The 19,576-nt window shown below is 61.1% G+C and overlaps 2 protein-coding genes across 2 annotated transcripts; one reads left to right on the top strand and one right to left on the bottom strand.

Annotated features, from left to right (window-relative positions):
• The first annotated feature begins 106 nt into the window (after positions 1-106).
• FAM83H (family with sequence similarity 83 member H) lies at positions 107-9,695 on the top strand. The gene is made up of 5 exons (XM_065903091.1): positions 107-314; positions 3,519-3,980; positions 4,817-4,981; positions 5,067-5,191; positions 5,376-9,695. Exons 2-5 carry the CDS (start codon positions 3,534-3,536, stop codon positions 8,182-8,184), a joined length of 3,546 nt encoding a protein of 1,181 aa, XP_065759163.1. The 5' UTR covers positions 107-314; positions 3,519-3,533; the 3' UTR covers positions 8,185-9,695.
• Positions 9,696-11,311: 1,616 nt separating this feature from the next.
• MAPK15 (mitogen-activated protein kinase 15) lies at positions 11,312-16,817 on the bottom strand. Its single transcript, XM_065903386.1, has 14 exons — positions 16,694-16,817; positions 15,387-15,485; positions 15,102-15,131; positions 14,907-14,997; positions 14,315-14,445; positions 14,040-14,203; positions 13,707-13,846; positions 12,973-13,030; positions 12,483-12,620; positions 12,278-12,383; positions 12,015-12,174; positions 11,807-11,925; positions 11,593-11,721; positions 11,312-11,488 (listed from the first exon to the last, which is right to left on the bottom strand). The coding sequence occupies exons 1-14, from the start codon at positions 16,760-16,762 to the stop codon at positions 11,312-11,314; spliced, it is 1,611 nt and encodes a 536-aa protein (XP_065759458.1). The 5' UTR covers positions 16,763-16,817.
• Between the last annotated feature and the right edge of the window lie 2,759 nt (positions 16,818-19,576).

The following is a 19,576-nucleotide window of genomic DNA, read 5'->3' as shown; positions in this document are numbered from 1 at the left end:
TGGTCCGCGCCGCCGGGGGTGCTCGGCGGGGGTCCGGGGGCACCGGGGCGCGGGCGGGGGTCCCGGGAGCGGCGGCGACGGGCGGGCGGCGGAGGAATGCGGGCGCGCCGCGGGTGGGGCCGCCCCGCCCCCAGGTGCTGCCCGGGCAGGCAGGCGGCAGGGGCGGCGGGCGGGGCGGGGGCGGGCGCGTGAATCAGGCCGCGCGGCGGGCGGGCCGCGGCAGGGAGTGGCTGCCGGACCGACCGGACCGCGAGGCCGCTGGGCGGCGGTCGGCTCCTGCTGCCCTTGTCCCGAGACCCCGCGCACCTGGCCAGGTAGGGCCCCCTCCCCGGGCTCCGGCCGGGCGGGGCGCGCGGAAGGGGAGGCCGTGGCGGGGTGGGGCGGGGTCGGCACGGTCGGCGGCCCCCCCGGCGCAGCCTCACCTGGGCGGCCAGCCCGCCCGCACCTGGCTGCGTCAGCGTGACCCAGAGAGAGGCAGTGGGAGCGCGGCCGCGCGCGAGGGGGTCGGGCCGGGTCTGCCGGAGCTGGGGCCGAGGGGGCGCCTCGGGCGCCCTCGCTCGACGCTGGCCCGAGAGAAGCGAGTGGGAAGGGGCCCCGGGCCCCCGGGCCCAGATCGAGCCAGCCCAGGCCGCCCCGCCTTGCTCCTATCCTCGCGGCCTAGCTGGAGTCTGGAGAGCGTGCTGGGCCTGGCCTAGACCCTTCCTGGGGGGGCCCCTTCTAGGCCGCCGTGGACTGGGGGTGGCCGGAGCTCTGTCTGGTTCCCTCCGTGGGGCGCAGGATTCCCTGGCGCCCAAGTCCCTGGACTGGGTGGGTGGACGGGACTCTTCGCCCAGGCAGCTTAACTTCCCGGGGTTCAGTCACCCACTTTGGCCCTGCAGTGCGCACTGGAAAGCTGCGGCTCACCCACTTCCTTTGTGGGAATCCCAGCCCCGTCCTCCTGCGGCCTAAAGCCTCTGCCTGCCTGGCGCGGGACCAGCCCACCTTGTGCCCCAGATCCCTCTCTCCGGACAAAACCCCAGGCCTGCCCGCGGGAAAGACTTCCGCTGGATGTCCCTGGTTCAGGAGCCCACTAGAGCCCTTAGGGCTCTGCCTGGAGGCTTTGTGGGCTCTGTCTCAGGTCAGAGGTCAGCAGCCAAGAGGATTCCTGCTGAGTCATCAGCTGGGGTGGGATAAGTGCCCTTCCCTCCCTTCAGGCCTGCGTTGGTAGGCAAATGTGGAGAGGCAGCTGTTGGGGTTCCCATAACTGGGAGTGGCCACTGCCGGGTACACAGGTCAGGGGCGTGGGGACCTGTGAAAGGAGACAGGCAGAGGCCTGAGGTGGTCAGGGGCCCGCGTGTGGCTTCATGCGACTGGGCAGGGCCCCCTGCACACTCCCCCAGGACAGGGCCCCTTCCCCACCCTCGGATCCGCACCCCCTCTGTATGCAGCCTGGACGCTTGGTGTTGATTCCCTTCCCCAGTAAAGTAGGAGGGAAGGAGGTCCCTTCCAGTATGTCTCCCCGACGTGGGAAGTGGCACCCTCAAGGGTTGTCAGCTGGAGAGCGGCCCCTCCCCAGTCAAGATAACAGTTCAAGATAACACACACCCTGTGGTCACATACAGGGTCAGGACCCTGGTGCAAACAGGACCCTGACCACATACGTGTGTGGTCCTGGTACAGTGAGGACACATGGCCATCCCATGTGTACCCAGATACGCCTGTGGGCGGTGCCCCCTCTAAGGCACAGCAGGTTTTCCTCAATCAGACCAAGTAGCCTCTCCACTGGGTGTGACTGAATACACGCGGGGGCGTCCCCCACCCCCACCTCTACGTCACTTCTCCCAGGAGGGCAGACAGGAAAGATGCCCCAAGTCATCCCGACACTCCCAACTGTCTCCAGCGGGCCACTGACCCTGTCCAGTCAGCGCTGTCCAGCTGCACCTACAGGGACTGGGGGCACTCTGCCTGTTGGCCCACATTCAGGAAGTCACAAGCCAGACAGGATCAGCTTCCTGTGACCCTCCTTCCAGATTAGGGAGATATGAGCAACCAGGTATTTCAGGGGTCCTAGGGAGACGGGTCCTAGGAGCCCAATAAAGACCCCCACCTGGCCTTCCAGGACCTATATTCCCCCAGGCCAGGCTCCCATGCAGACCCTTTGGAGACAGGTGGGCTGGAGTGGAGCCAGTGGGCCTGGCTGATAGTGTGAAGTTGGGGGAGCAGTGAAGGCGGAGAGGCTCACCTGGAGCTGAGGACAAGTGGGCAGTGACCAGGAACTTGGAAGGTTACCGCTGCCCCACGGGCCGGGCTTGGCAGGGACAGGCCTCTAAGCTCCTGCCAGGATGTGAAGTTCAGGCCTCGGGGAGGGGTAGGGGTGTTCCAGGAGTGCAGCCTAGGGAGGTGTCTAAGATGGTATGGTGAACAGGGGCAGAGGGCTCCGAGGTCAGCAAGTGGGTTGTGGGGCCGAGTGTGAGACCCTGTAGCACAGGTGGGGGAGTGGCCAGGGTCTGTGGATGGGGTGACAGGTCTGTGCACTGAGGTCACCTTGGGCCAAGTGTGCTATCAGGTCAACCCTGACAGCTGCATTCAAAAAAGTTTTTAATTAAAAAAAAAAGTTTTAATTAAAATTGTAAAGGGAATACTCCATTTACAGTTACTACAAAATATTGGCTATATTCCCATGTTGTCCAGTATATCCTTGAGCCTGTCTTAACACTCAGTATTTTGTACCTCCCGCTCCCCCACATACACTAGTAACCACTGGTTTGTTCTCTATATGTGTGAGTCTGTTACTTTGTTATATTCACTAGTTGTATTTTTTTTTAGATTCCACATATATATCATACAGCATGTTTTTCTCTGACTTATTTCACTTAGCATAATGCCCTTCAAGTCCATCTATGTTCCTGCAAATCACAAAATTGCATTCTTTCTGGCTGAGACAGCTGCATTGTACAGTGGAGGGAACAGGCCGTAGAGGCACAGAGAGCAGTCCAGAGTCCCCCGGCTCTAGGGGGCAGAGACGCAGGCAGTGCCCCAACTTGTCCAGCATGCACAGTGCCAGGGGCCACAAAATGCATTGTCATAAAATCAGAAGAAAAAAGTAAATATATTAATATAGTCTGTATTATATTTATATTTTCTTTATAACAACTGTCATTTTTTTTTTAATGGAGGAAGGAGTCCACAATGCAGAAGTGCCTTGGGCCACAGAGGCCATAAAGTAGCCCTGAGTCAGGCCCATGTGGAGCTGGAACCCCTACCTGGAAACTGGGACCAGGGTGCCTCCTGGTCCCTAATGAGAGGAGGCCCAGCCCCACCGCCAGAGCCACAAGAGACAATGGGCCTGTGTTCTGATGTTCCCCCAACTAGGGGGCATGCCAGGGTCTGGGAGTGCCCTGGAAGACCTCCAGGCGCGACCTGACCTCCACAGCCCACCCAGGGTCACTGACAGCCGCTGCTATGATATGTCCACAAGTGTGTGTGGGGTGGACCCAGAGCCCCTCCCCCTGTAATGTGTCTCCCTGCCCTTCCCCCAGGTCCCTGGCCTCAACATGGCCCGTCGCTCCCAGAGCTCCTCCCAGGGGGACAACCCACTGGCGCCCGGGTACCTGCCCCCACACTACAAAGAGTACTACCGCCTGGCCGTGGATGCACTGGCTGAGGGTGGGCCAGAGGCATACAGCCGCTTCCTTGCTTCCGAGGGGGCACCTGCCTTCCTGTGCCCCGAGGAGCTGGAGCACGTGAGCCGCCACCTGCGACCCCCGCAGCATGTCGCCTCTGAGCCCCCCGAAGGCAGCCCCCCCAATTTGGACTTCGATGGCTCCTCTGGTACTTACTGGCCTGTGAACTCCGACCAGGCAGTTCCTGAACTCGACCTAGGCTGGCCCCTGACCTTTGGCTTCCAGGGCACTGAGGTTACCACACTGGTTCAGCCGCCGCCACCTGACAGCCCCAGCATCAAGGATGAGGCTCGAAGGATGATCCGCTCTGCCCAGCAGGTATGCTGTCACAGGCTCAGTGGGCAGTGGGGAGGGACAGCCTGCAATGGACCTTTGAAGCATGAGTAGGAGTATGAGGGTGAAGGGGAAATGCATGCCAGTTTAGGGGGCAAGGGTGGGGCCAGGATTGGCTGGCCAAGCCTCTCCAGCCCTCAAGCTGAGGGCTCCCTGGCAGACTTCTTCCAGGGTCATCAGTGGTTTGGCTATCACAAGCTGCAGACTGCACAGGTTTGCCTACCCAGGGTCATGGCTGGTGCCCAGAAGCTCAGGGGCTCTGATGGTTGAGGCCCCTCCTTGCCTGGACTTAATGTTCAGAGAATTCTCTAGTCCTGCCCTTGACTTGCCTCCAACACCAAGCAGTTGGCAAATAGCAAATGGAGCCTGTTAAACCACAGACTTACGGCAGTAGCCCAGATATAAAGACCCGTCTCTGCCCTCTGCTCCTTCACCCCTCCTCCCCAGATGGCAACTCCTTCCCAGGGGCAGGAATGGAGCCTGGGGCTTTGCCTTGCCCCCTCCCCCATCCAGGGCTCTGCCCTGAGCTGAACACCCACACTGAGCTGAAGGACAGCCCTCCCTCAATAGGCTGCAGGCCCTGTGTCTGCCTAGGGCTCCATCATGGGCCACCAGTAACCCCACATCTCTAATGATGGGCCCCTTCTGACCCCTGTTCTATGACAGGGCCCCACTCCCCTGCGATGGGCTAGTAGCTGTTGTGGGCATTCAGCAATAACCTGCCCCTGCGCCCAGGGGGTGGGGAGGGCATGAAGGTATGGCTAGAGAATGGTGGGGACAGCTGAGGGTTCGGGCCTCTGTCCCTGCTTCACCCCCTGCAGGTGGTGGCTGTGGTGATGGACATGTTTACCGATGTGGACCTTCTCAGTGAAGTGCTGGAGGCCGCTGCACGCCGCGTCCCAGTCTACATCCTCCTAGACGAGATGAACGCACAGCACTTCCTGGACATGGCCGACAAGTGCCGGGTCAACCTGCACCATGTGGACGTGAGTGGCCGGAGGGCGGGAGGGGATGACCGGGAGGGGCGCAGTGAGGCCCCTCTGCAGAGCCCTAACTCCTCTCCCGCCCCAGTTCCTGCGCGTGCGCACTGTGGCCGGCCCCACCTACTACTGCCGCACTGGGAAGTCCTTCAAGGGCCACGTAAAGGAGAAGTTCCTCTTGGTGGATTGTGCCGTGGTGATGAGTGGGAGCTACAGGTGCGCCCAGCCCCTTGCCTCCCCATTCGAGGGCCTCCTTTCCAGGAGCCCTCCTGTAGTACCCTAACCCTAATGCGCTTGGGCACGCCCCTTCCCCCACCCGGCCCCACCCCGCCCCTTCCCCGACTCTGGCCACGCCCCCCGGTCTTGCCCCTCCCTCTGACTGGCCCCACCCCCCTCCCAGCTTTATGTGGTCCTTCGAGAAGATCCACCGGAGTCTGGCACACGTGTTCCAGGGCGAGCTGGTCTCCAGCTTCGATGAGGAATTCCGCATTCTCTTCGCACAATCTGAGCCGCTGGTACCCTCGGCCGGGGCACTGGCCCGCATGGACGCCTATGCCCTGGCTCCATACGCAGGGGCTGGGCCGCTCATGGGCGGCCAGATGCCCGGGGCTCCCACCCCCTTCTCCTTCCCCAAACGCGCCCACCTCCTGTTCCCACCACCTCGGGAAGAAGGCCTGGGCTTCCCCTCCTTCCTCGACCCCGACCGCCACTTTCTGTCGGCCTTTCGCCGAGAGGAGTCTTCACGGATGCCCGGGGGCGCCCTGGAGCCGCACGCGGGGCTGCGGCCGCTATCGCGTAGGCTGGACACAGAGGCCGGGCCAGGTGGGGAGCTCTCAGGTCCGCGGGGCTTCTTTCAGGCGCGGCACCTAGAGATGGACGCCTTTAAGAGGTATAGCTATGCGGCTGCCGACGGTGCTGGCGCCGTGGAGAACCTGGCGGCCGCACGGCAGGTATCACGGCAGACGTTCCTCAGCCACGGCGATGACCTCCGCTTCCAGACCAGCCACTTCCACCGCGACCAGCTCTACCAACAGCACTACCAGTGGGACCCGCAGCTTGCTCCGGTGCGCCCACAAGGCCTGTTCGAGAAGCTTCGTGCCAGCCGCCCTGGCTTCCCCGACCACGACGAATTCACACTGGGCGCCGGGCCACGATTTCCGGAGCTCGGCCTGGACGGACACCAGCGACTGGACTACGTGCCATCCAGTGCCTCGCGGGAGGTGCGCCATGGCTCAGACCCTGCCTTAGGGCCCGGGCCCCGAGGTCTGGAACCTGGCGGGGCCCCTCGTCCCAACCTGGGCCAGCGCTTCCCTTGCCAAGCAGTGACGAGGTTAGGCCCTGAGACGGCGCCCCAGCCCGAGCCGGAGCGCAGGGGTGGGCCCGAGGGGCGGGCGGGACTGCGGCACTGGCGCCTTGCCTCTTACCTGAGCGGCTGTCACAGCGAGGACGCTGGAGACGAGGGCCTGCCCACACCCATGGAGGCCGAGGCCTATGACGATGACGTGCTGGTTTCTGGGGGTCGGGCGACCGCTGGGGACCTGCTTCCCTCGGCCTTCCGTGTGCCTGCGCCCTTCCCAGGCAAGGGCCCAGTGCCGGGCTCGGGCAGCGGTGGCGGCGACTGCCCGGAGCGCGAGGGCCCGGAGGAGGCAGGCCTGGCCAAGCAGGACTCTTTCCGCTCACGCCTGAACCCGCTGATCCAGCGCAGCTCCCGGCTGCGCTCCTCGCTCATCTTCAGCGCTTCACAGGGCGAGGGCGCGGGCGGGGCTGTGGGGGCCTCCACGGAGAAGGCTCAGCTGCTGCACAAGGAGCAGACGCTCAGCGAGATGCTGGGGGCCGGTGGTGAAGCCGTGCGCTCCGCTGCCTCCACCAAGGTGGCCGAGCTCCTGGAGAAGTACAAGGGCCCCTCTCGAGACCCTGGCGGCGTAGGGACAGCGGTCACAGTTGCAAGCCATAGCAAGGCTGTCGTGTCCCAGACGTGGAGGGAGGAGGTGTCTGCGCCTGGCGGCGGCGGTGGCACTGAACACCGCAGCCTGGAGAGCTGCCTGCTGGACCTGCGTGAGTCCTTTGCACAGCAGCTGCATCAGGAGGCGGAGCGACAACCCGGAGCTGCCACTCTCACCGCCACCCAGCTGCTGGACACGCTGGGCCGGGGCAGCAGCGGCACGGACCGGCTGCCCTCCCGCTTCCTGTCCACCCAGGGCCACTCCACCTCCCCGCAAGGGCGGGACAGCCCCCCACCAGAGGGGCCTGGGGGGCACCAGTCTGAGCCAAAAGGGAGTCCCACCTCAGCCTACCCGGAGCGCAAGGGGAGTCCCACTCCTGGGTTTCCTGCCCGCAAAGGCAGCCCCACCGCTGGATTTACTGAGCAGAAGGGGAGCCCCACTTCTGTCTACCCTGAGCACAGGGGCAGCCCCGTGCCTCCTGTTCCAGAGCGCAGGGGCAGCCCGGTGCCCCCTGTGCCTGAGCGCAGGGGCAGCCTCACCCTTCCCTTCTCCGGGGAGTCTCCGAAGGCAGGGCCCACAGAGGAGGCGGTTGGCGGCCCCATGGAGGTCCTGCGCAAAGGCTCCGTGAGACTGCGGCAGCTGCTGAGCCCCAAGGGTGAGCGGCGGGCAGAGGATGAGGGCAGCTTTCCGATGCCACAGGAGAACGGGCAGCCTGAGATCCCCCAGCGGCCATCCCTAGGCCGGGTTGACAGCACCGAGGTGGCTGCAGAGGAGCGGGGCCCGTGGGCGCGTGTGTCTTCAGCCACAGCCAATGCCTTGTACAGCAGCAACCTGCGGGACGACACAAAAGCCATTCTGGAGCAGATCAGCGCCCATGGCCAGAAGCATCGCGGAGTCCCTGCCCCAGGCCCGACCCCAGCCCACAGCAGCCCAGAGCTGGGTCGCTCGCCAGCAGCCGGCGGCCTGGCCCCTGACATGTCCGACAAGGACAAGTGCTCGGCCATCTTCCGCTCGGACAGCCTGGGGACCCAAGGCCGGCTGAGCCGCACACTGCCTGCCAGTGTGGAGGAACGTGACCGGCTCCTGCGCCGCATGGAGAGCATGCGCAAAGAGAAGCGTGTCTACAGCCGTTTCGAGGTCTTCTGCAAAAAGGAGGAGCCGGGGGCTCCCGGGGCAGTGGAGGGCCCTGCTGAGGAGGACGCCAGGGACAGTAAGGTGGGCAAGTTCATGCCCAAGATCCTGGGTACATTCAAAAGCAAGAAGTGAGTCACCTGGCCTTCCAGCCCAGGCCGAGGTGCCTGCATCATCGTTGGGCAGAACACATGGCCCTCAGCCAAAGCCCAGGGAACCGGCTGAGCCAGCCAGAGGTCCGCTCCACCTGAGGCTTAGCCAGTGGCCCTGCCGGCCTCGTGCCCCTGGATCTCTCCTCCCTTAGAGCTTCAGCCCCAGCTGCCCACTGCCTTACCACCCCAGCTCTGGCCCTTCACACCTCCGCCTCTGGAGCCTCAGCCTCCCCCTTCTTAGGCATCTGTTTCCCCCATCTCTCTGTGCCTTAGGCCCCCATACTCTGGGGTCCATGTGTCTCAGGGCTTCCATGTCTCAGGGGTCCCCTCTGCTCATGGTCTGGCTGTGCTGCCCCTGTCCACTGCCTGGCAGCTCCCTCCTCTCTAGGCCTCTGTCTTCTCAGGGCCTGTTTCTGCACCTGCAGTCTTAGGGCTCACTTCCTGCCCTTTCCCCAGCGCGTCCCTCCCCTCCCTCCGGGCCCCGTCCCTGGTCCCCATCCCTTCAGCGAGGTGGGGGCCGCCCTGGTGAGAACTGAACCAGGTGTGGCTGGCACCCTGCAAAGGCGAGAACCCCGGGCTTTGTGGCACAACAGCCCAATGGATGGTGGGAGGCCCTGGCCTCACGAAGCGTTCCTGACAGACACGTGTTCCCAGGTCCATCTGCAGCCACGCTGCAGAAAGGGGTTGGATGTGGAGCCTTGTCCTGTGAGGGCAGAGGACGGCGTTCGAGGCCCCTGCGCCCCGGCACACTGCTCTGAGGGGCCTCAGTGTCCCTGACGTGGGACCTCTGCACCTCAGTCCCTCATCTAAGTGGTCCTTGCCTTGCAGGTGCCCAGCAGACCCAGACTCCACCCTCTTGTGCATCCTTTCCCCTTTGTCACCAGCCCCCAAAAATCTGTCTAAGGTTCCCCATTTAGCTTTCTTGTATCTTTTTTTTTCATCTCCAGACAGTAACTGATCTGGAATGATTCATTTTGGCACCAAATGCTTTGAAAGCCACCCCTGCCCCCACCATAGGTGCTGGTATTGTTAAATTAGTGTTTGTGCTATTTCTTTTTAAATAGTTTTTTTTTTAAGTATAGGAAAGCCTAATTGCTCTTTGGGGACTGTTGGGTGTTGCCACAGTCCTGACTGAGCCCCTGCGCCCTGGTGGCCCGCGGTCTCATCACCAAAGCCACCGCCCAGGTGGGGTGACAGCAGACACTTTGGTTCGAATGGAAAAGGCCTCTGGGGAGCCAGATGAGCCGGAGCATCTCTGGTCCTCGATGTGCTTGCCTGACACGTTTGGTTTGGCCTGGCCTGGTGTGCAGCTGTTCTGAGCAGACCAGGCTGGGCCTGTCGCTGATGGAGAGCCCTCGCAGGAAGTGGAGGTTCTGCCCAGGGAGAGACCAGAGGCCTTCGGACCCTCCCAACTGCGTCCTTCACGTCATGCTTAATAAGACCTCACCTCAAATGTGATTCTGCACATTTTGGTGTTAATAAAAAAAAACACAACACACGAAATATTCTGTCATGTTCCCAAATACATATACATAACATCACCCAGTTATAATTGCAGCCTTTAGCCCTATTAATGTCTCAGGTTTCTCTCCGGACACCACCATCCATCCCTGTGGGGTGGACTAGAGACCCCTCCCCATCTATACTGCCACCACCTCTACCCGCATCTTCTAACCACCATAAACCCCTTCCACCTCTCAGCCACTTTCCGTGACAGGCCTCACTTCACCAGCCCTCTGTGTAGGAACAGCCCATTGGCAAACCCCTGGTTGCCAAGCCCAGCAGACACTTCCTAGCCTCTTCTGGAAGTTCCCATCAACCTGGGGCTGCCCTTGGCCAGGGTGCCAAGCAGCCATTTGTCTAGTTGCCTGGGCCTCCCAGACCCTCCAGTCTTGCAGCACCACCTCTGCACTTAGGGCTGGACTCTTGGGTGCCCTGGCCTTTTCTGGGCAGTGGCATTCATTCTACAGCCCTATGGGTCCCCCATATTCATTGCTTGAGCTATACCTCAGGCTCTAAAAATGCAAAAAACTGCCCCTTTAGGCAGCCCCATCTCATGACTGGCTCACCTCCAAGCCAGAACCACGGCCCCTCCCTGGCCTTCCCCAAGCCCTGTTCTGCCTTCTGAGTAGCTGCCAGGTCTGGGTCACCCCCTGCCCAGCTCTCCTGGATCCATACCTCGCCCTCCCCTGCAGCAGCTGATGTCTTCCACAGTAGGGTGGATCCACCTGCTCCTGGCTGAAAAGCCCTTGGGCCAGGAACACCTCCAACCAGGCACTGGAAAGTGGCCTCCCTGTGTCCTGACCACTGCCCAGGGTGGGGACAGTATGAGGTGTGCATGGAGCCAGGAGATACCTCAGCGCTGGCTGGGACCCTCCCACTCCTCAGTCCCACACCCCTAGTCTGGGCTCACACTGGGCGCTTTGCCTAGTGATACCAGGGGAGGAAGTCTTGAGCCTCACAAGACATTCACAGCTGCTCTCCTCTTCCCCAGCCAAGCCTGTCACCATGTTGGTGGGGCGTGACTGACTGCAGTCAGGGGCAGTGTCCCATGTTCTCCCCTTTCCTGCTGTGACTCAGGGCCACAAGTGTGGTCACACGGTGGCTTGCAGCCCGGCAACATGCACTGAACCAAGACCCTCCCCGGCAGGACCACCGTGGGGACCACCTCTCTCCTGCAACACCCCCAGCTGGGACCTGAGGTGCTCAGGCACCAGGCAGGCCCTGGATGCTGTGGACAGAGGTGACCCCAAGGCAACCCCCAGGCAGCCTTAAGATAGAGCGAGCGCTGGACACTGAGCAGACCGGAGGCCTCTGTCCTCCAGAAGGGAAAAAGTTTGGTGCAGCCTCGCTGGCAGGCCCTGGCTGAGGGTGACAGATGAGCAGGCGGGTGGGGGACAAATAGAACATTTATTGGAGGAAGTGATGGAGGTTGGGTGTGAACCTCGGCGGCCTGGGGCTTAAATGTGGCCAGGAGAGGGTGCGTTGGGGAAAAGGTAGGTGGAGAGCACCGGGGGCTTGGGCCCGGGAACCTGCCGGAGGAGGGGCAACCTAGGGACTGGGGCGGGGCTGGGCACCGGGGAGGTCCGCTTGAAGACCAGCAGGGCGGCTCAGGCGCTAGGTCCCTGGAGGAGGGGCAGGCAGCCCAGCGCCGAGAGGCAGACGGTCCCGTAGGCTTGGGAATAGCCCCCCAGCGCGGCCCGCGTGGCCCCGTGGGCCCCCTGCGCTGCCGAGGCACCGAACATCCTCCGACCGGGCCGGGTCGCCCCCGGAGGTCGAGGAGGAACCTGCACACAGATGAGGATCGAGGACGGTGGAGGAGCGCCCGGCCCGGGGAGCGGCCGGCGGAGGGGAAGGGAGGGGTGGCGGGGCGCGGGGCGCGCGGACTCACCTGTGGCGCGCCGGGCGCGTTCGCACCGCGGCCCGGGTTCCGGTCACTCCGGATCAGGGCCCGGATGGCCACCTGGGCAGCGGCCTGCGAGGTCAACGAGGGCGCCGCCTCCCTCGCGCTGGGCTTCACCTGGGAAGGGGAGAGTGGCAGCATCACCGGCGCCCTCGTAAAAGAGCAGTGGGAGCGGTCCTGCCGCGCCCCCACCACAACCTACCCACAAGGATGACGTCGCCCCGCCGGGCCTCGCCCCTCTCCCAGGACCTCCTGGGGGCGGAGGCTGGTGCAAGGGGGCTGAGTTCTGCCTGGGAGGGTCCTGGGCTCCGCCGGGGGCGTCTGTGGGGTCGGGAGACCAAACCCCGGGGTCAGGAGTCCGGCGCTGCTGGAGGTTGGTGGCCCCACACATCGGCCGTCAGACCACGCACCATGCACGGGGCCGTGGCCGGGGTTACTCCGAGGCCGGCATCCGGGGTTCCACGCAGGCGAGCCTGAGGGCAGCTGGGCCTCCGGCTCGGGGGTTGGGGGGCTGCCCCCCAGACCCGTCTCCTTCGGGAGGCGGCCGTGGCCCCTGCACTCCAAGATCATCTGCGAGAGCGGAGGGGCGCTCAGAAGGCGCTGGAGTGGGGGCGGGGTCGCTGCCCTGAGGAGGCCTCGGGGGCCCGAGTGACGGGGTGGCCTCTCGGAGCACCTTATAGAGGCGGCAGCGATACTCGGCGGCTGAGAGCTGGGCTCCTTCCTGCACCGGGAGCCGCACGGTACCCCCCAGCGTCCACTCACGGGCCGGGCAGTGGAACCTGCAGGGAGCCAGCCGGGCGGGTGCTGGGGCAGCGGGCCGGGCTGCCTCGGGAGAGCCCCTCCGAGCTTTGCAGCCCACTGCGACCCCCAGCCGCTACCTCTGCACGTAGGGGTGCTGCAGGGCCTGGGCTGCGCTGAGCCGCTTGTGCGGGGCAAACACCAGGAGTTGCGAGAGGAGGTCCAGGGCGTCTGGAGGGGTATCGGGGGGCAGGAGGGCATCTAGTGTCTGCCTGGGCCTGTGGGAGGCTGGCTCGTCAGGACCTCCAGGGTCTGGCCCCCCAGTCCCATGTCCACATCTGTGCCCCTTGCTAGGGTTTCAACTTCCACCCATCCCCTGGTCTCCTGCCCCCTGCATCACCCTCGGGCGCCAGGGAGGGTCATCAGACCCCTGCTCTCTGATGCCTGGGGTGGTTCCTGCCACTCTCCCAGCGCCAGCGGGGCCCACCCTGGGGTCTCCTCATTTCAGGCTGACTAACAGTTTCCCGGTTCAGGACTGTGGTCAGGAGGGCCGGGCTCACGAAGCTGACACTCGCTGGCCCTGAAGGCTGCAGGGAGCGCACTGGGGCCCCCTGAAGCCCTCGCACTCACCGGGACCCCAGGTGCTGCAGAACTGAGATGTTGCAGCCAGAGCCAAGCGCCAGGAGGTCTGGGAGTGAGGGCAGAAGGCAGGGTGCTCAGGAGTCAGGGAGGTGGGCGGCCACTGCTTCTGGCCTGTGGCGTAACCTCCTCTGCAGGGTCTCGGCTCTCTGGCTGGGCTCAAACCCCGAAAACCAGGTCGTGCACCACCACTAGTGCACCCACATGTGCGCCTGTCCTTACACACCTACCTTCTCCACGTGCCGCGTGCTCTCATGTGCACACATGTACCCCCCACCTCCATGGGGAACGCCTTGCCCTCTCCACCAGAGCACACTGCGGAGAGAACAGGGCTCCCCAACGCTGCCCTCCACACTGCCACCCCCAGGGAGGAAGGGCCGCTCCGCCTGTCTCTCCGCTGCGCCCCGCCCGGCCCCTGGCGGCACACTGACTGTTGCCCCTCCACAGAGCTCGTGCTGCTGTCCCGCCCCAGGTGGACGCTCGATGGGCACTGCCTGGCCCTCGTGGGCCCCGTGTCCCTGGCAGAAGCCCCAGCAGCCCTTCCCTGGGCCCACCCTGCACAGCTTGCCCCCTCCAGGCTTGCCAAGGCCTCTGGACCCTGCTCATCCCGCCTTCCTGCCATTCCCAGCCCCATCCCCTCCCTGCTGTCCTCCCATGCAGTCCTGGTCCATGAGGCGCTGTCCCCCCACAGCTGTGTGCCAGCAGCAGCCTACCCACATGCTCACCCTCCTTGGACGGTGGCGGGATGGCCTCCAGGATGAGCTCCAGCTGGTGGAGCGTGGACGTGCCAGGGAACAAGGGCCGCCCCTGCAGCATCTCCCCCAGAATGCAACCCAGGCTCCACATGTCCACCCCGGGGGTGTACCTGGTGAGGGGAGGGAGGTGGAGCTGGAGGGGGGACCTCAGAGGCCGAGGCGCAAGAGGGAAGAAGAACTTCAAGTGGGGTCTGGGACTCTAGGGGCAAGAAGGCCAAGGGCCCTGGCTGGGCAGGGGGGCGCAGGGGCCCAGACCTTGCAGGGGGAGGTGGGGCGGGATGAGGGCAGGTCGCTCGCTGTTACCAGTTGGAAGACAGCAACACCTCTGGAGCCCGGTACCATCTCGTGGCCACATACTCCGTCAGGGCGTGGCCCTCAGGCACCTCAGGGAGGCCACTGAGGGGGCGAGCCAGGCCAAAGTCACAGAGCTTCACCAAACAGCTGGTGTCCAGGAGAACATTGGATGGCTAGGGGCGAAGAGGCAGGCTGCGGGCTGACCAGGCTGGGGCTCGAGGACCCAGTGCACCACTGGGCTGCCGGCCGGGCCGTGGAGCTCAGTAGACGGGCATGGGTGGTACCTTCTGGTCCCGGTGGATGACTTGCCCTGAGTGAATGAACTTGGTGGCCCGCAGCAGCTGATAGAAGATGTAGCGCTTGTGGGTGTCCTTCAGAAGCGTGCCCTTGCAGATGACGGCATTCAGGTCGGTGTCTGGGGGGGCTTGCGGGTCAGTCTGGCGGGCCTGGGGAGGGTGGGCCAGGCGGGCCCGCTCTGCACCCCCACAGGGGCTCCTCAGCCCGCACAGACCCGGGCCTCACCAGCACGTGCTGGGCACAAGCGCTGCCCGGGAGTCCCTGCCCGCCTCTCAAGCCTGCCTACTGTCTTTGTCAGCACAGCAAACAAAGTTTGTGGAATTGTTTTTATTCTTTATTTCATGATGCCTTTGTTTTATCAAATGAGCAGGAAAAAAGGACACGTAGCTGCAAAACCTCACAAAGGCGGGGGTCAAGGTATTCGCCACCAGGCCTTGGGGGCTGACACTCTCCAGCTCCAAGGGACTCTGCCCTTGCTGAGCACACTAGCCACTGCAGGAAACACTGGGATGTGGGTGGGCGGGGGTGGTCCTGGGCCTGGACAAAGTGGGACTGGGGTCTGAGGGAGGCCTCACTCACCCATAGACTCAAACACCAGGTAAATGTCCCTGTCGTTCTCTGCCGGAATCACATCCAGGAGGCGGACAATGTTGGGATGGTCCCCAAATTCCTGGGAAAAGAGCAGGGGGCTGTGCCCTGGGGGCCATGGGCCAGGCTTCCCTTTCTTTGGAGAAACAGCACCAGGAGCAGCAGGTAGATGGCCTGGCCACTCACCTGGAGAAGCATGATTTCCCGGAACGTCCTCTGGAAGGAGACAGAAACACAAGTGTGTGTGTGGAGCAAAAAGGAAGCCCCTGTCTAGAGAGGATGTGAAGGGACGGTAGCTCAGTGCCCGCACACCTCCTGGATCCTGGGTTTGCAGGGGGAGGTGCTCTGAGAAATGCAGAAACCTGCTGTGATTGCATTTCCAGTTGTACCTTTCTGATACAAGGCAGCGGGGGACCACCCCACAGCCCTGCCTCATCCTTTCCCACACCGCTCGCTTCCCCACTCACTTACCTGGGCATCCGTCTTATCCTTGAAGGCATCAAAGATTTTCTTGATGGCCACGACCTCGCCAGTCCTCCGATCCACCGCCTTCCACACGATGCCATAGGCCTGAGGAGGACAGTGGTCAACCTGCTGGGCACAGAGCTCCCACCAGACTGCCTCCTGCAGACACGAGCCTCCTCCTTCCCACTCTGCTTCCAGAGAGGGGAAGCCCCCAAAGCTGCAGGCCTCCAGAGGAGGCTGTTGGAAGCAACCGGGGTTAGAGGCAAGAGAGGGGGCCTCTGGGGAGGCCCCAGGGGGATGTGGGGTGGCAGGTCCTGACTGTGGAATGGGAGGGAGTTCCTGGGTGGGTCCCTTCTCCGACAGACTTTCACCCTTGCAGGCACCCTGATCCCACGCTCGTGTACCCCATCCGGCCTGTCCACAGATCCTGTTGGCTCCAACTTCAGAATTCATCAGAATCTGAAGACTTCCTCTCCCCTCTGTCCCTCCACCCTGGTCTGAGCCTCTCCCACCTCCAGCCCTATCACTGCCCTGATCTCTTAAATTCTCTCCCCGACCCACTCCCACAGGGTATCCTCAGCAGAGCGGGCAGCCTGGCCTTGTAAAGTGGTACCAAAGGCTGCTCCTCTCCCCGTGTCACTCACAGCAGGAGCTGAAGTCCTTGCAGGGCAGCAGTTCCCCAAATCCCCACGTTCCCAGACCGTCCCCCTAGTGTCCTGTTCAGTTACATCAGCTCTGCTCCTTCCCAGCAGCCCAGCATGTCCTTACCCCAGGGCTTCTGCATGACTGCTCGCACTATGGGCAACTTTCTCTGCTCTGCGTCTCACACTTGCACACACCCCGTGACCCACCGTGACACATGTACTCTCACACAGTCCGACCTGCTCTCCCACGCACACAGTCACAACACACTCGGGGTCTCAGGGGCTCTGACCAGCAGCCACGCCCACCCCGCTCACTGGCTCAGGCCCTTCCTGGGCAGGGGTCTGCCCCCTTCAGCGCCTGTGTCACACTGTGGACACCGGGAGAGGCAGCCGGGAGCCTGAGGCGGTGGTGGGGACAGCGGGAGCCGGGGGGCTCTAGTTCAGACCTGAGACCTTGGGGGGCCCAGCTCTCAGCCGCCTCCCAGAGCCAGAGGACAAGTTCCCTGAGAGTAGGGCGCCCTGTTGTGGGAAATGGGGCACACCTGCAGCTCATGGAGGAGGTAGGACCCCAGCGCAGGAGTCCCTGTTGCGTGGACGGCTACAGTCCTCTGACTGGCCCTACCCACATCCTGCAGGTTCCGCGGACGCCCGGGCGCCTCTTGAGCTCACCCCCTTCCCGAGCCGCCGCTTGAGCAGGTATCGCTGGGCAACGTGGCGGTCCACCTCGGCGGCGCACATGTTGGCAAATGGGAACCAGGAAGCCTCCAGGCAACCGTGGGGCTCCAACTGTTGAACCCGGTTGCCTTGGGAACCGACGGATCGCCGTCTGCCGCCCAAATCCCGCCCCATCCGGGGCCGCCGAGGAGCCCCTCCCGGCAGCCCCGCCCTCCGCCCGGCAGAGCCAGAGAAGGTCCCCTCTCTGCCCTCCCCTCCCCACCCCCGCCCAAGGAGCCTTCTGCCCACCCCGGGCCTTTGCACGTGCGGTGCCCACGGCCGGGCCTCCCTCCCTGCCTTCTTCCGGGCTTGCTAAGGCGGTACCGAAGGGTAACGTGTCACTCTCAGCCCTCCTCTCCGGAGGTATTTGGGAGCAGGGGCCGTGTCATCCCCAACGTTTACAACGCTGCAGCCACTTTGGGAAAATATTTGGTCGTTTCTTAAAAAGTTTAACTTAAATTTAGCGTGACTCGGACATCTTCCGGTGGTAGTCACCCAAGAGAAATGAAAACATGCGTCGAGTTACACACCCACGTACATACCTTTATTTGTAACAGCCCCAAACTGTAAACAACTCGAATGTTGCTGCCAACATTTGAAACAGGAAAAGATAAACAAAACGTGGTATAACCACACAGTGGAGTATTACTCAGAAAAACAAAAGGACAACTACTGATACACACAACATGGATGAAGCTCAAAATCATTATGCTGATTAAAGAAGCCAGATCTTCTCTCAAAGAGTACTGTATGGTGCCATCTGTACGAAATTCTAGAAAATGCCAACTACAGATCACTGATAGCCTTGTGGTAGAGTGGAGGGAGAGATGCATTGCAAGTGGTACAAGAAAACGTTAGGAGGTGATAGAAATGTTCAAACCTGGTGATGGTTTCGGACATTTAACACATGTGTCAAAACAGTTGAAACTGTACACTTCAAATATGCACAGTTTATTATACTTCAGTTGTATCTCAATATAAAGTTGGAGGGGGAGGGGATAAACATGAGAAAAAGAAACAAAAAAGAGATGAGAGACTTTTATTCTGGTTGTGAGGAAGTGACTGGACTATCCATGCCCTTCATCAGTGAAGAGCTAGGAAACTGGACAGGTATGTGAACCACGTGACTGCAAGCACTGGGCAACCAGCGCCGCGGGACTGTGCCCTCAGCAAATCAGACCAGACGAGGCCCTCTTGCCGAGCACCACATCAGGGCAAAGGTGGAGAAATTTCCAAGAGTCCATGCCGGGAACCAACACACGAGACCCTACCCATGACAAGGTCATGAGGGAGAAAACCTGACAGGCAAGGTGGATCGGGTTTTCAGGGGTTTCGAAAAGGCCAGCTCACGAGATCCCACCCATGACAAGGTCACGAGGAGAAAGCCTGACAGGCAAGGCAGATCAGGTTTTCAGGGATTTCGAAAAGCTGCCCCCGGTGCTCACCTTAAAGATGATATCTGTCTTTCTGACGCCTGCCTCAATAGACTACTCCCTAATTTCTGTGACACAGGCAGAAGGCCTTCCCCGAGCTCTTTCCAAATAAGAATCAATTTAGAACTTTAATCAATAAGTTTCCCGGGTGGTGGTATTTTATGAGATTATCCAGGGTGAAAGGAGTGTTTTAATTTAAACTCCTTTGCTGGTATTTTAGTTTGTTTGGCAAATGCATTTATGCCCTTGGTGCTAATATGCATGATTGCTTATAATACCCTAATCATAAAATAACATAAAGAACCTGATCATATAAAGGCCCTAATAGACATAGAGCCCTTCAGGGGGTGAGGAAGCCCTATTAGAAAACACAAGAAAAATTATTCTAAAAGTAGCTATTGGGTTAACATTTGCTTGCTGTGTTTTTGCTTTTAATGTGCTAAGGTTGTGTTATAGAAACTATTGTTAATATAGTTAAAGATCTAGAGAAATAAGAGCTTAGCCCTAGTGTGGTAACAATGAGATGGTTGTTAATTGTCAGCCAGGAGTGCTAGGCAGAGGCTGCCTCACCAAAGTCGCAGAGTCAGTCTGGGGTAAACTTCTTAGATAAACACAACTGACAACTTCTGCAGAAGGATTAATTTTTGTGTTAACAAGGTTATACTTCTACTCTGTACTGTTGCCCTATGAGACTGCTACCTTTCAGTTAAGGTCACCATAGAAACAGAAAATAGGTTTACATTCACCTGACTTGCATAAAATGTTAATAGGCCCCAAGGCCAGAAGATAATGTACAAGACCCTCATAAACAAAGAAGTATGCAGAAAACACCCTGGTTTCGTGAAGAACAAGCTGATGTGATGTTAAACTATCTTCCCCTTAGAAATGTACTAATTTAGGGTATAAAAGCCACGGTAAAAAATGAAGCGTTGCTAGACTCTGCCAGACTCTGCACCCCCTGTCTGGTCTCTCTCTCTCTCTCTTTCTCTCTCTCCCCCTCGCAGACTTGGCCCTATCAAGCCTGGTCTCACGTGTCTTCTCTCACCGACACCGTTCACCCTAAGGGTACCCCCTGAATCCTGCTGGGGCTGGACCCCGGCAAGTCCAAGCATAGAACAAGGAGGGGAGTGCGGGAGGAGCTGAACAGTCCAGATTTCATATAGGCAAAGGACATCTTTAATGCTGAGCAGCCAGGGTGGACATCAGAACATTCAGGAGAAACCCCAGGCGTGTCATGGCCTCAGTGAGGCGTCTGAACTAGCTCTCAACTAAAGATTATTCCGCACCCATCATGAGTGTGGAGAGAAAGCCTCAAAGAGAACAAGATGATACAGGCTGTTTAGTGCAACAGGCTGCCAAGGATGTCCACACTCTTTAAAGGGAAACAGGAACAAAGCAATACTCA

Source organism: Muntiacus reevesi, chromosome 12 (genome assembly GCF_963930625.1).
Source record: "Muntiacus reevesi chromosome 12, mMunRee1.1, whole genome shotgun sequence".
Taxonomy (NCBI): Eukaryota; Metazoa; Chordata; class Mammalia; order Artiodactyla; family Cervidae; genus Muntiacus; species Muntiacus reevesi.
The sequence above is the reverse complement of the archived record's forward strand: the minus strand, read 5'-3'. Positions and strand labels throughout refer to the sequence as shown.

What these genes read in the sequence shown, in the direction of transcription:
- FAM83H (XM_065903091.1), top strand. Translation starts at nt 3,534, where the DNA reads ATGGCCCGTCGCTCCCAGAGCTCCTCCCAGGGGGACAACCCACTGGCG. An exon ending in TCAACCTGCACCATGTGGAC is followed by an intron (nt 4,982 to 5,066) that starts GTGAGTGGCCGG and finishes CTCCCGCCCCAG; the next exon opens with TTCCTGCGCGTGCGCACTGT. An exon ending in GTGATGAGTGGGAGCTACAG is followed by an intron (nt 5,192 to 5,375) that starts GTGCGCCCAGCC and finishes CCCCCCTCCCAG; the next exon opens with CTTTATGTGGTCCTTCGAGA.
- MAPK15 (XM_065903386.1), bottom strand. Translation starts at nt 16,762, where the DNA reads ATGTGCGCCGCCGAGGTGGACCGCCACGTTGCCCAGCGATACCTGCTC. An exon ending in GGGCGACGTCATCCTTGTGG is followed by an intron (nt 11,722 to 11,806) that starts GTAGGTTGTGGT and finishes TCCCCTTCCCAG; the next exon opens with GTGAAGCCCAGCGCGAGGGA. An exon ending in ACGCGCCCGGCGCGCCACAG is followed by an intron (nt 11,489 to 11,592) that starts GTGAGTCCGCGC and finishes ATCTGTGTGCAG; the next exon opens with GTTCCTCCTCGACCTCCGGG.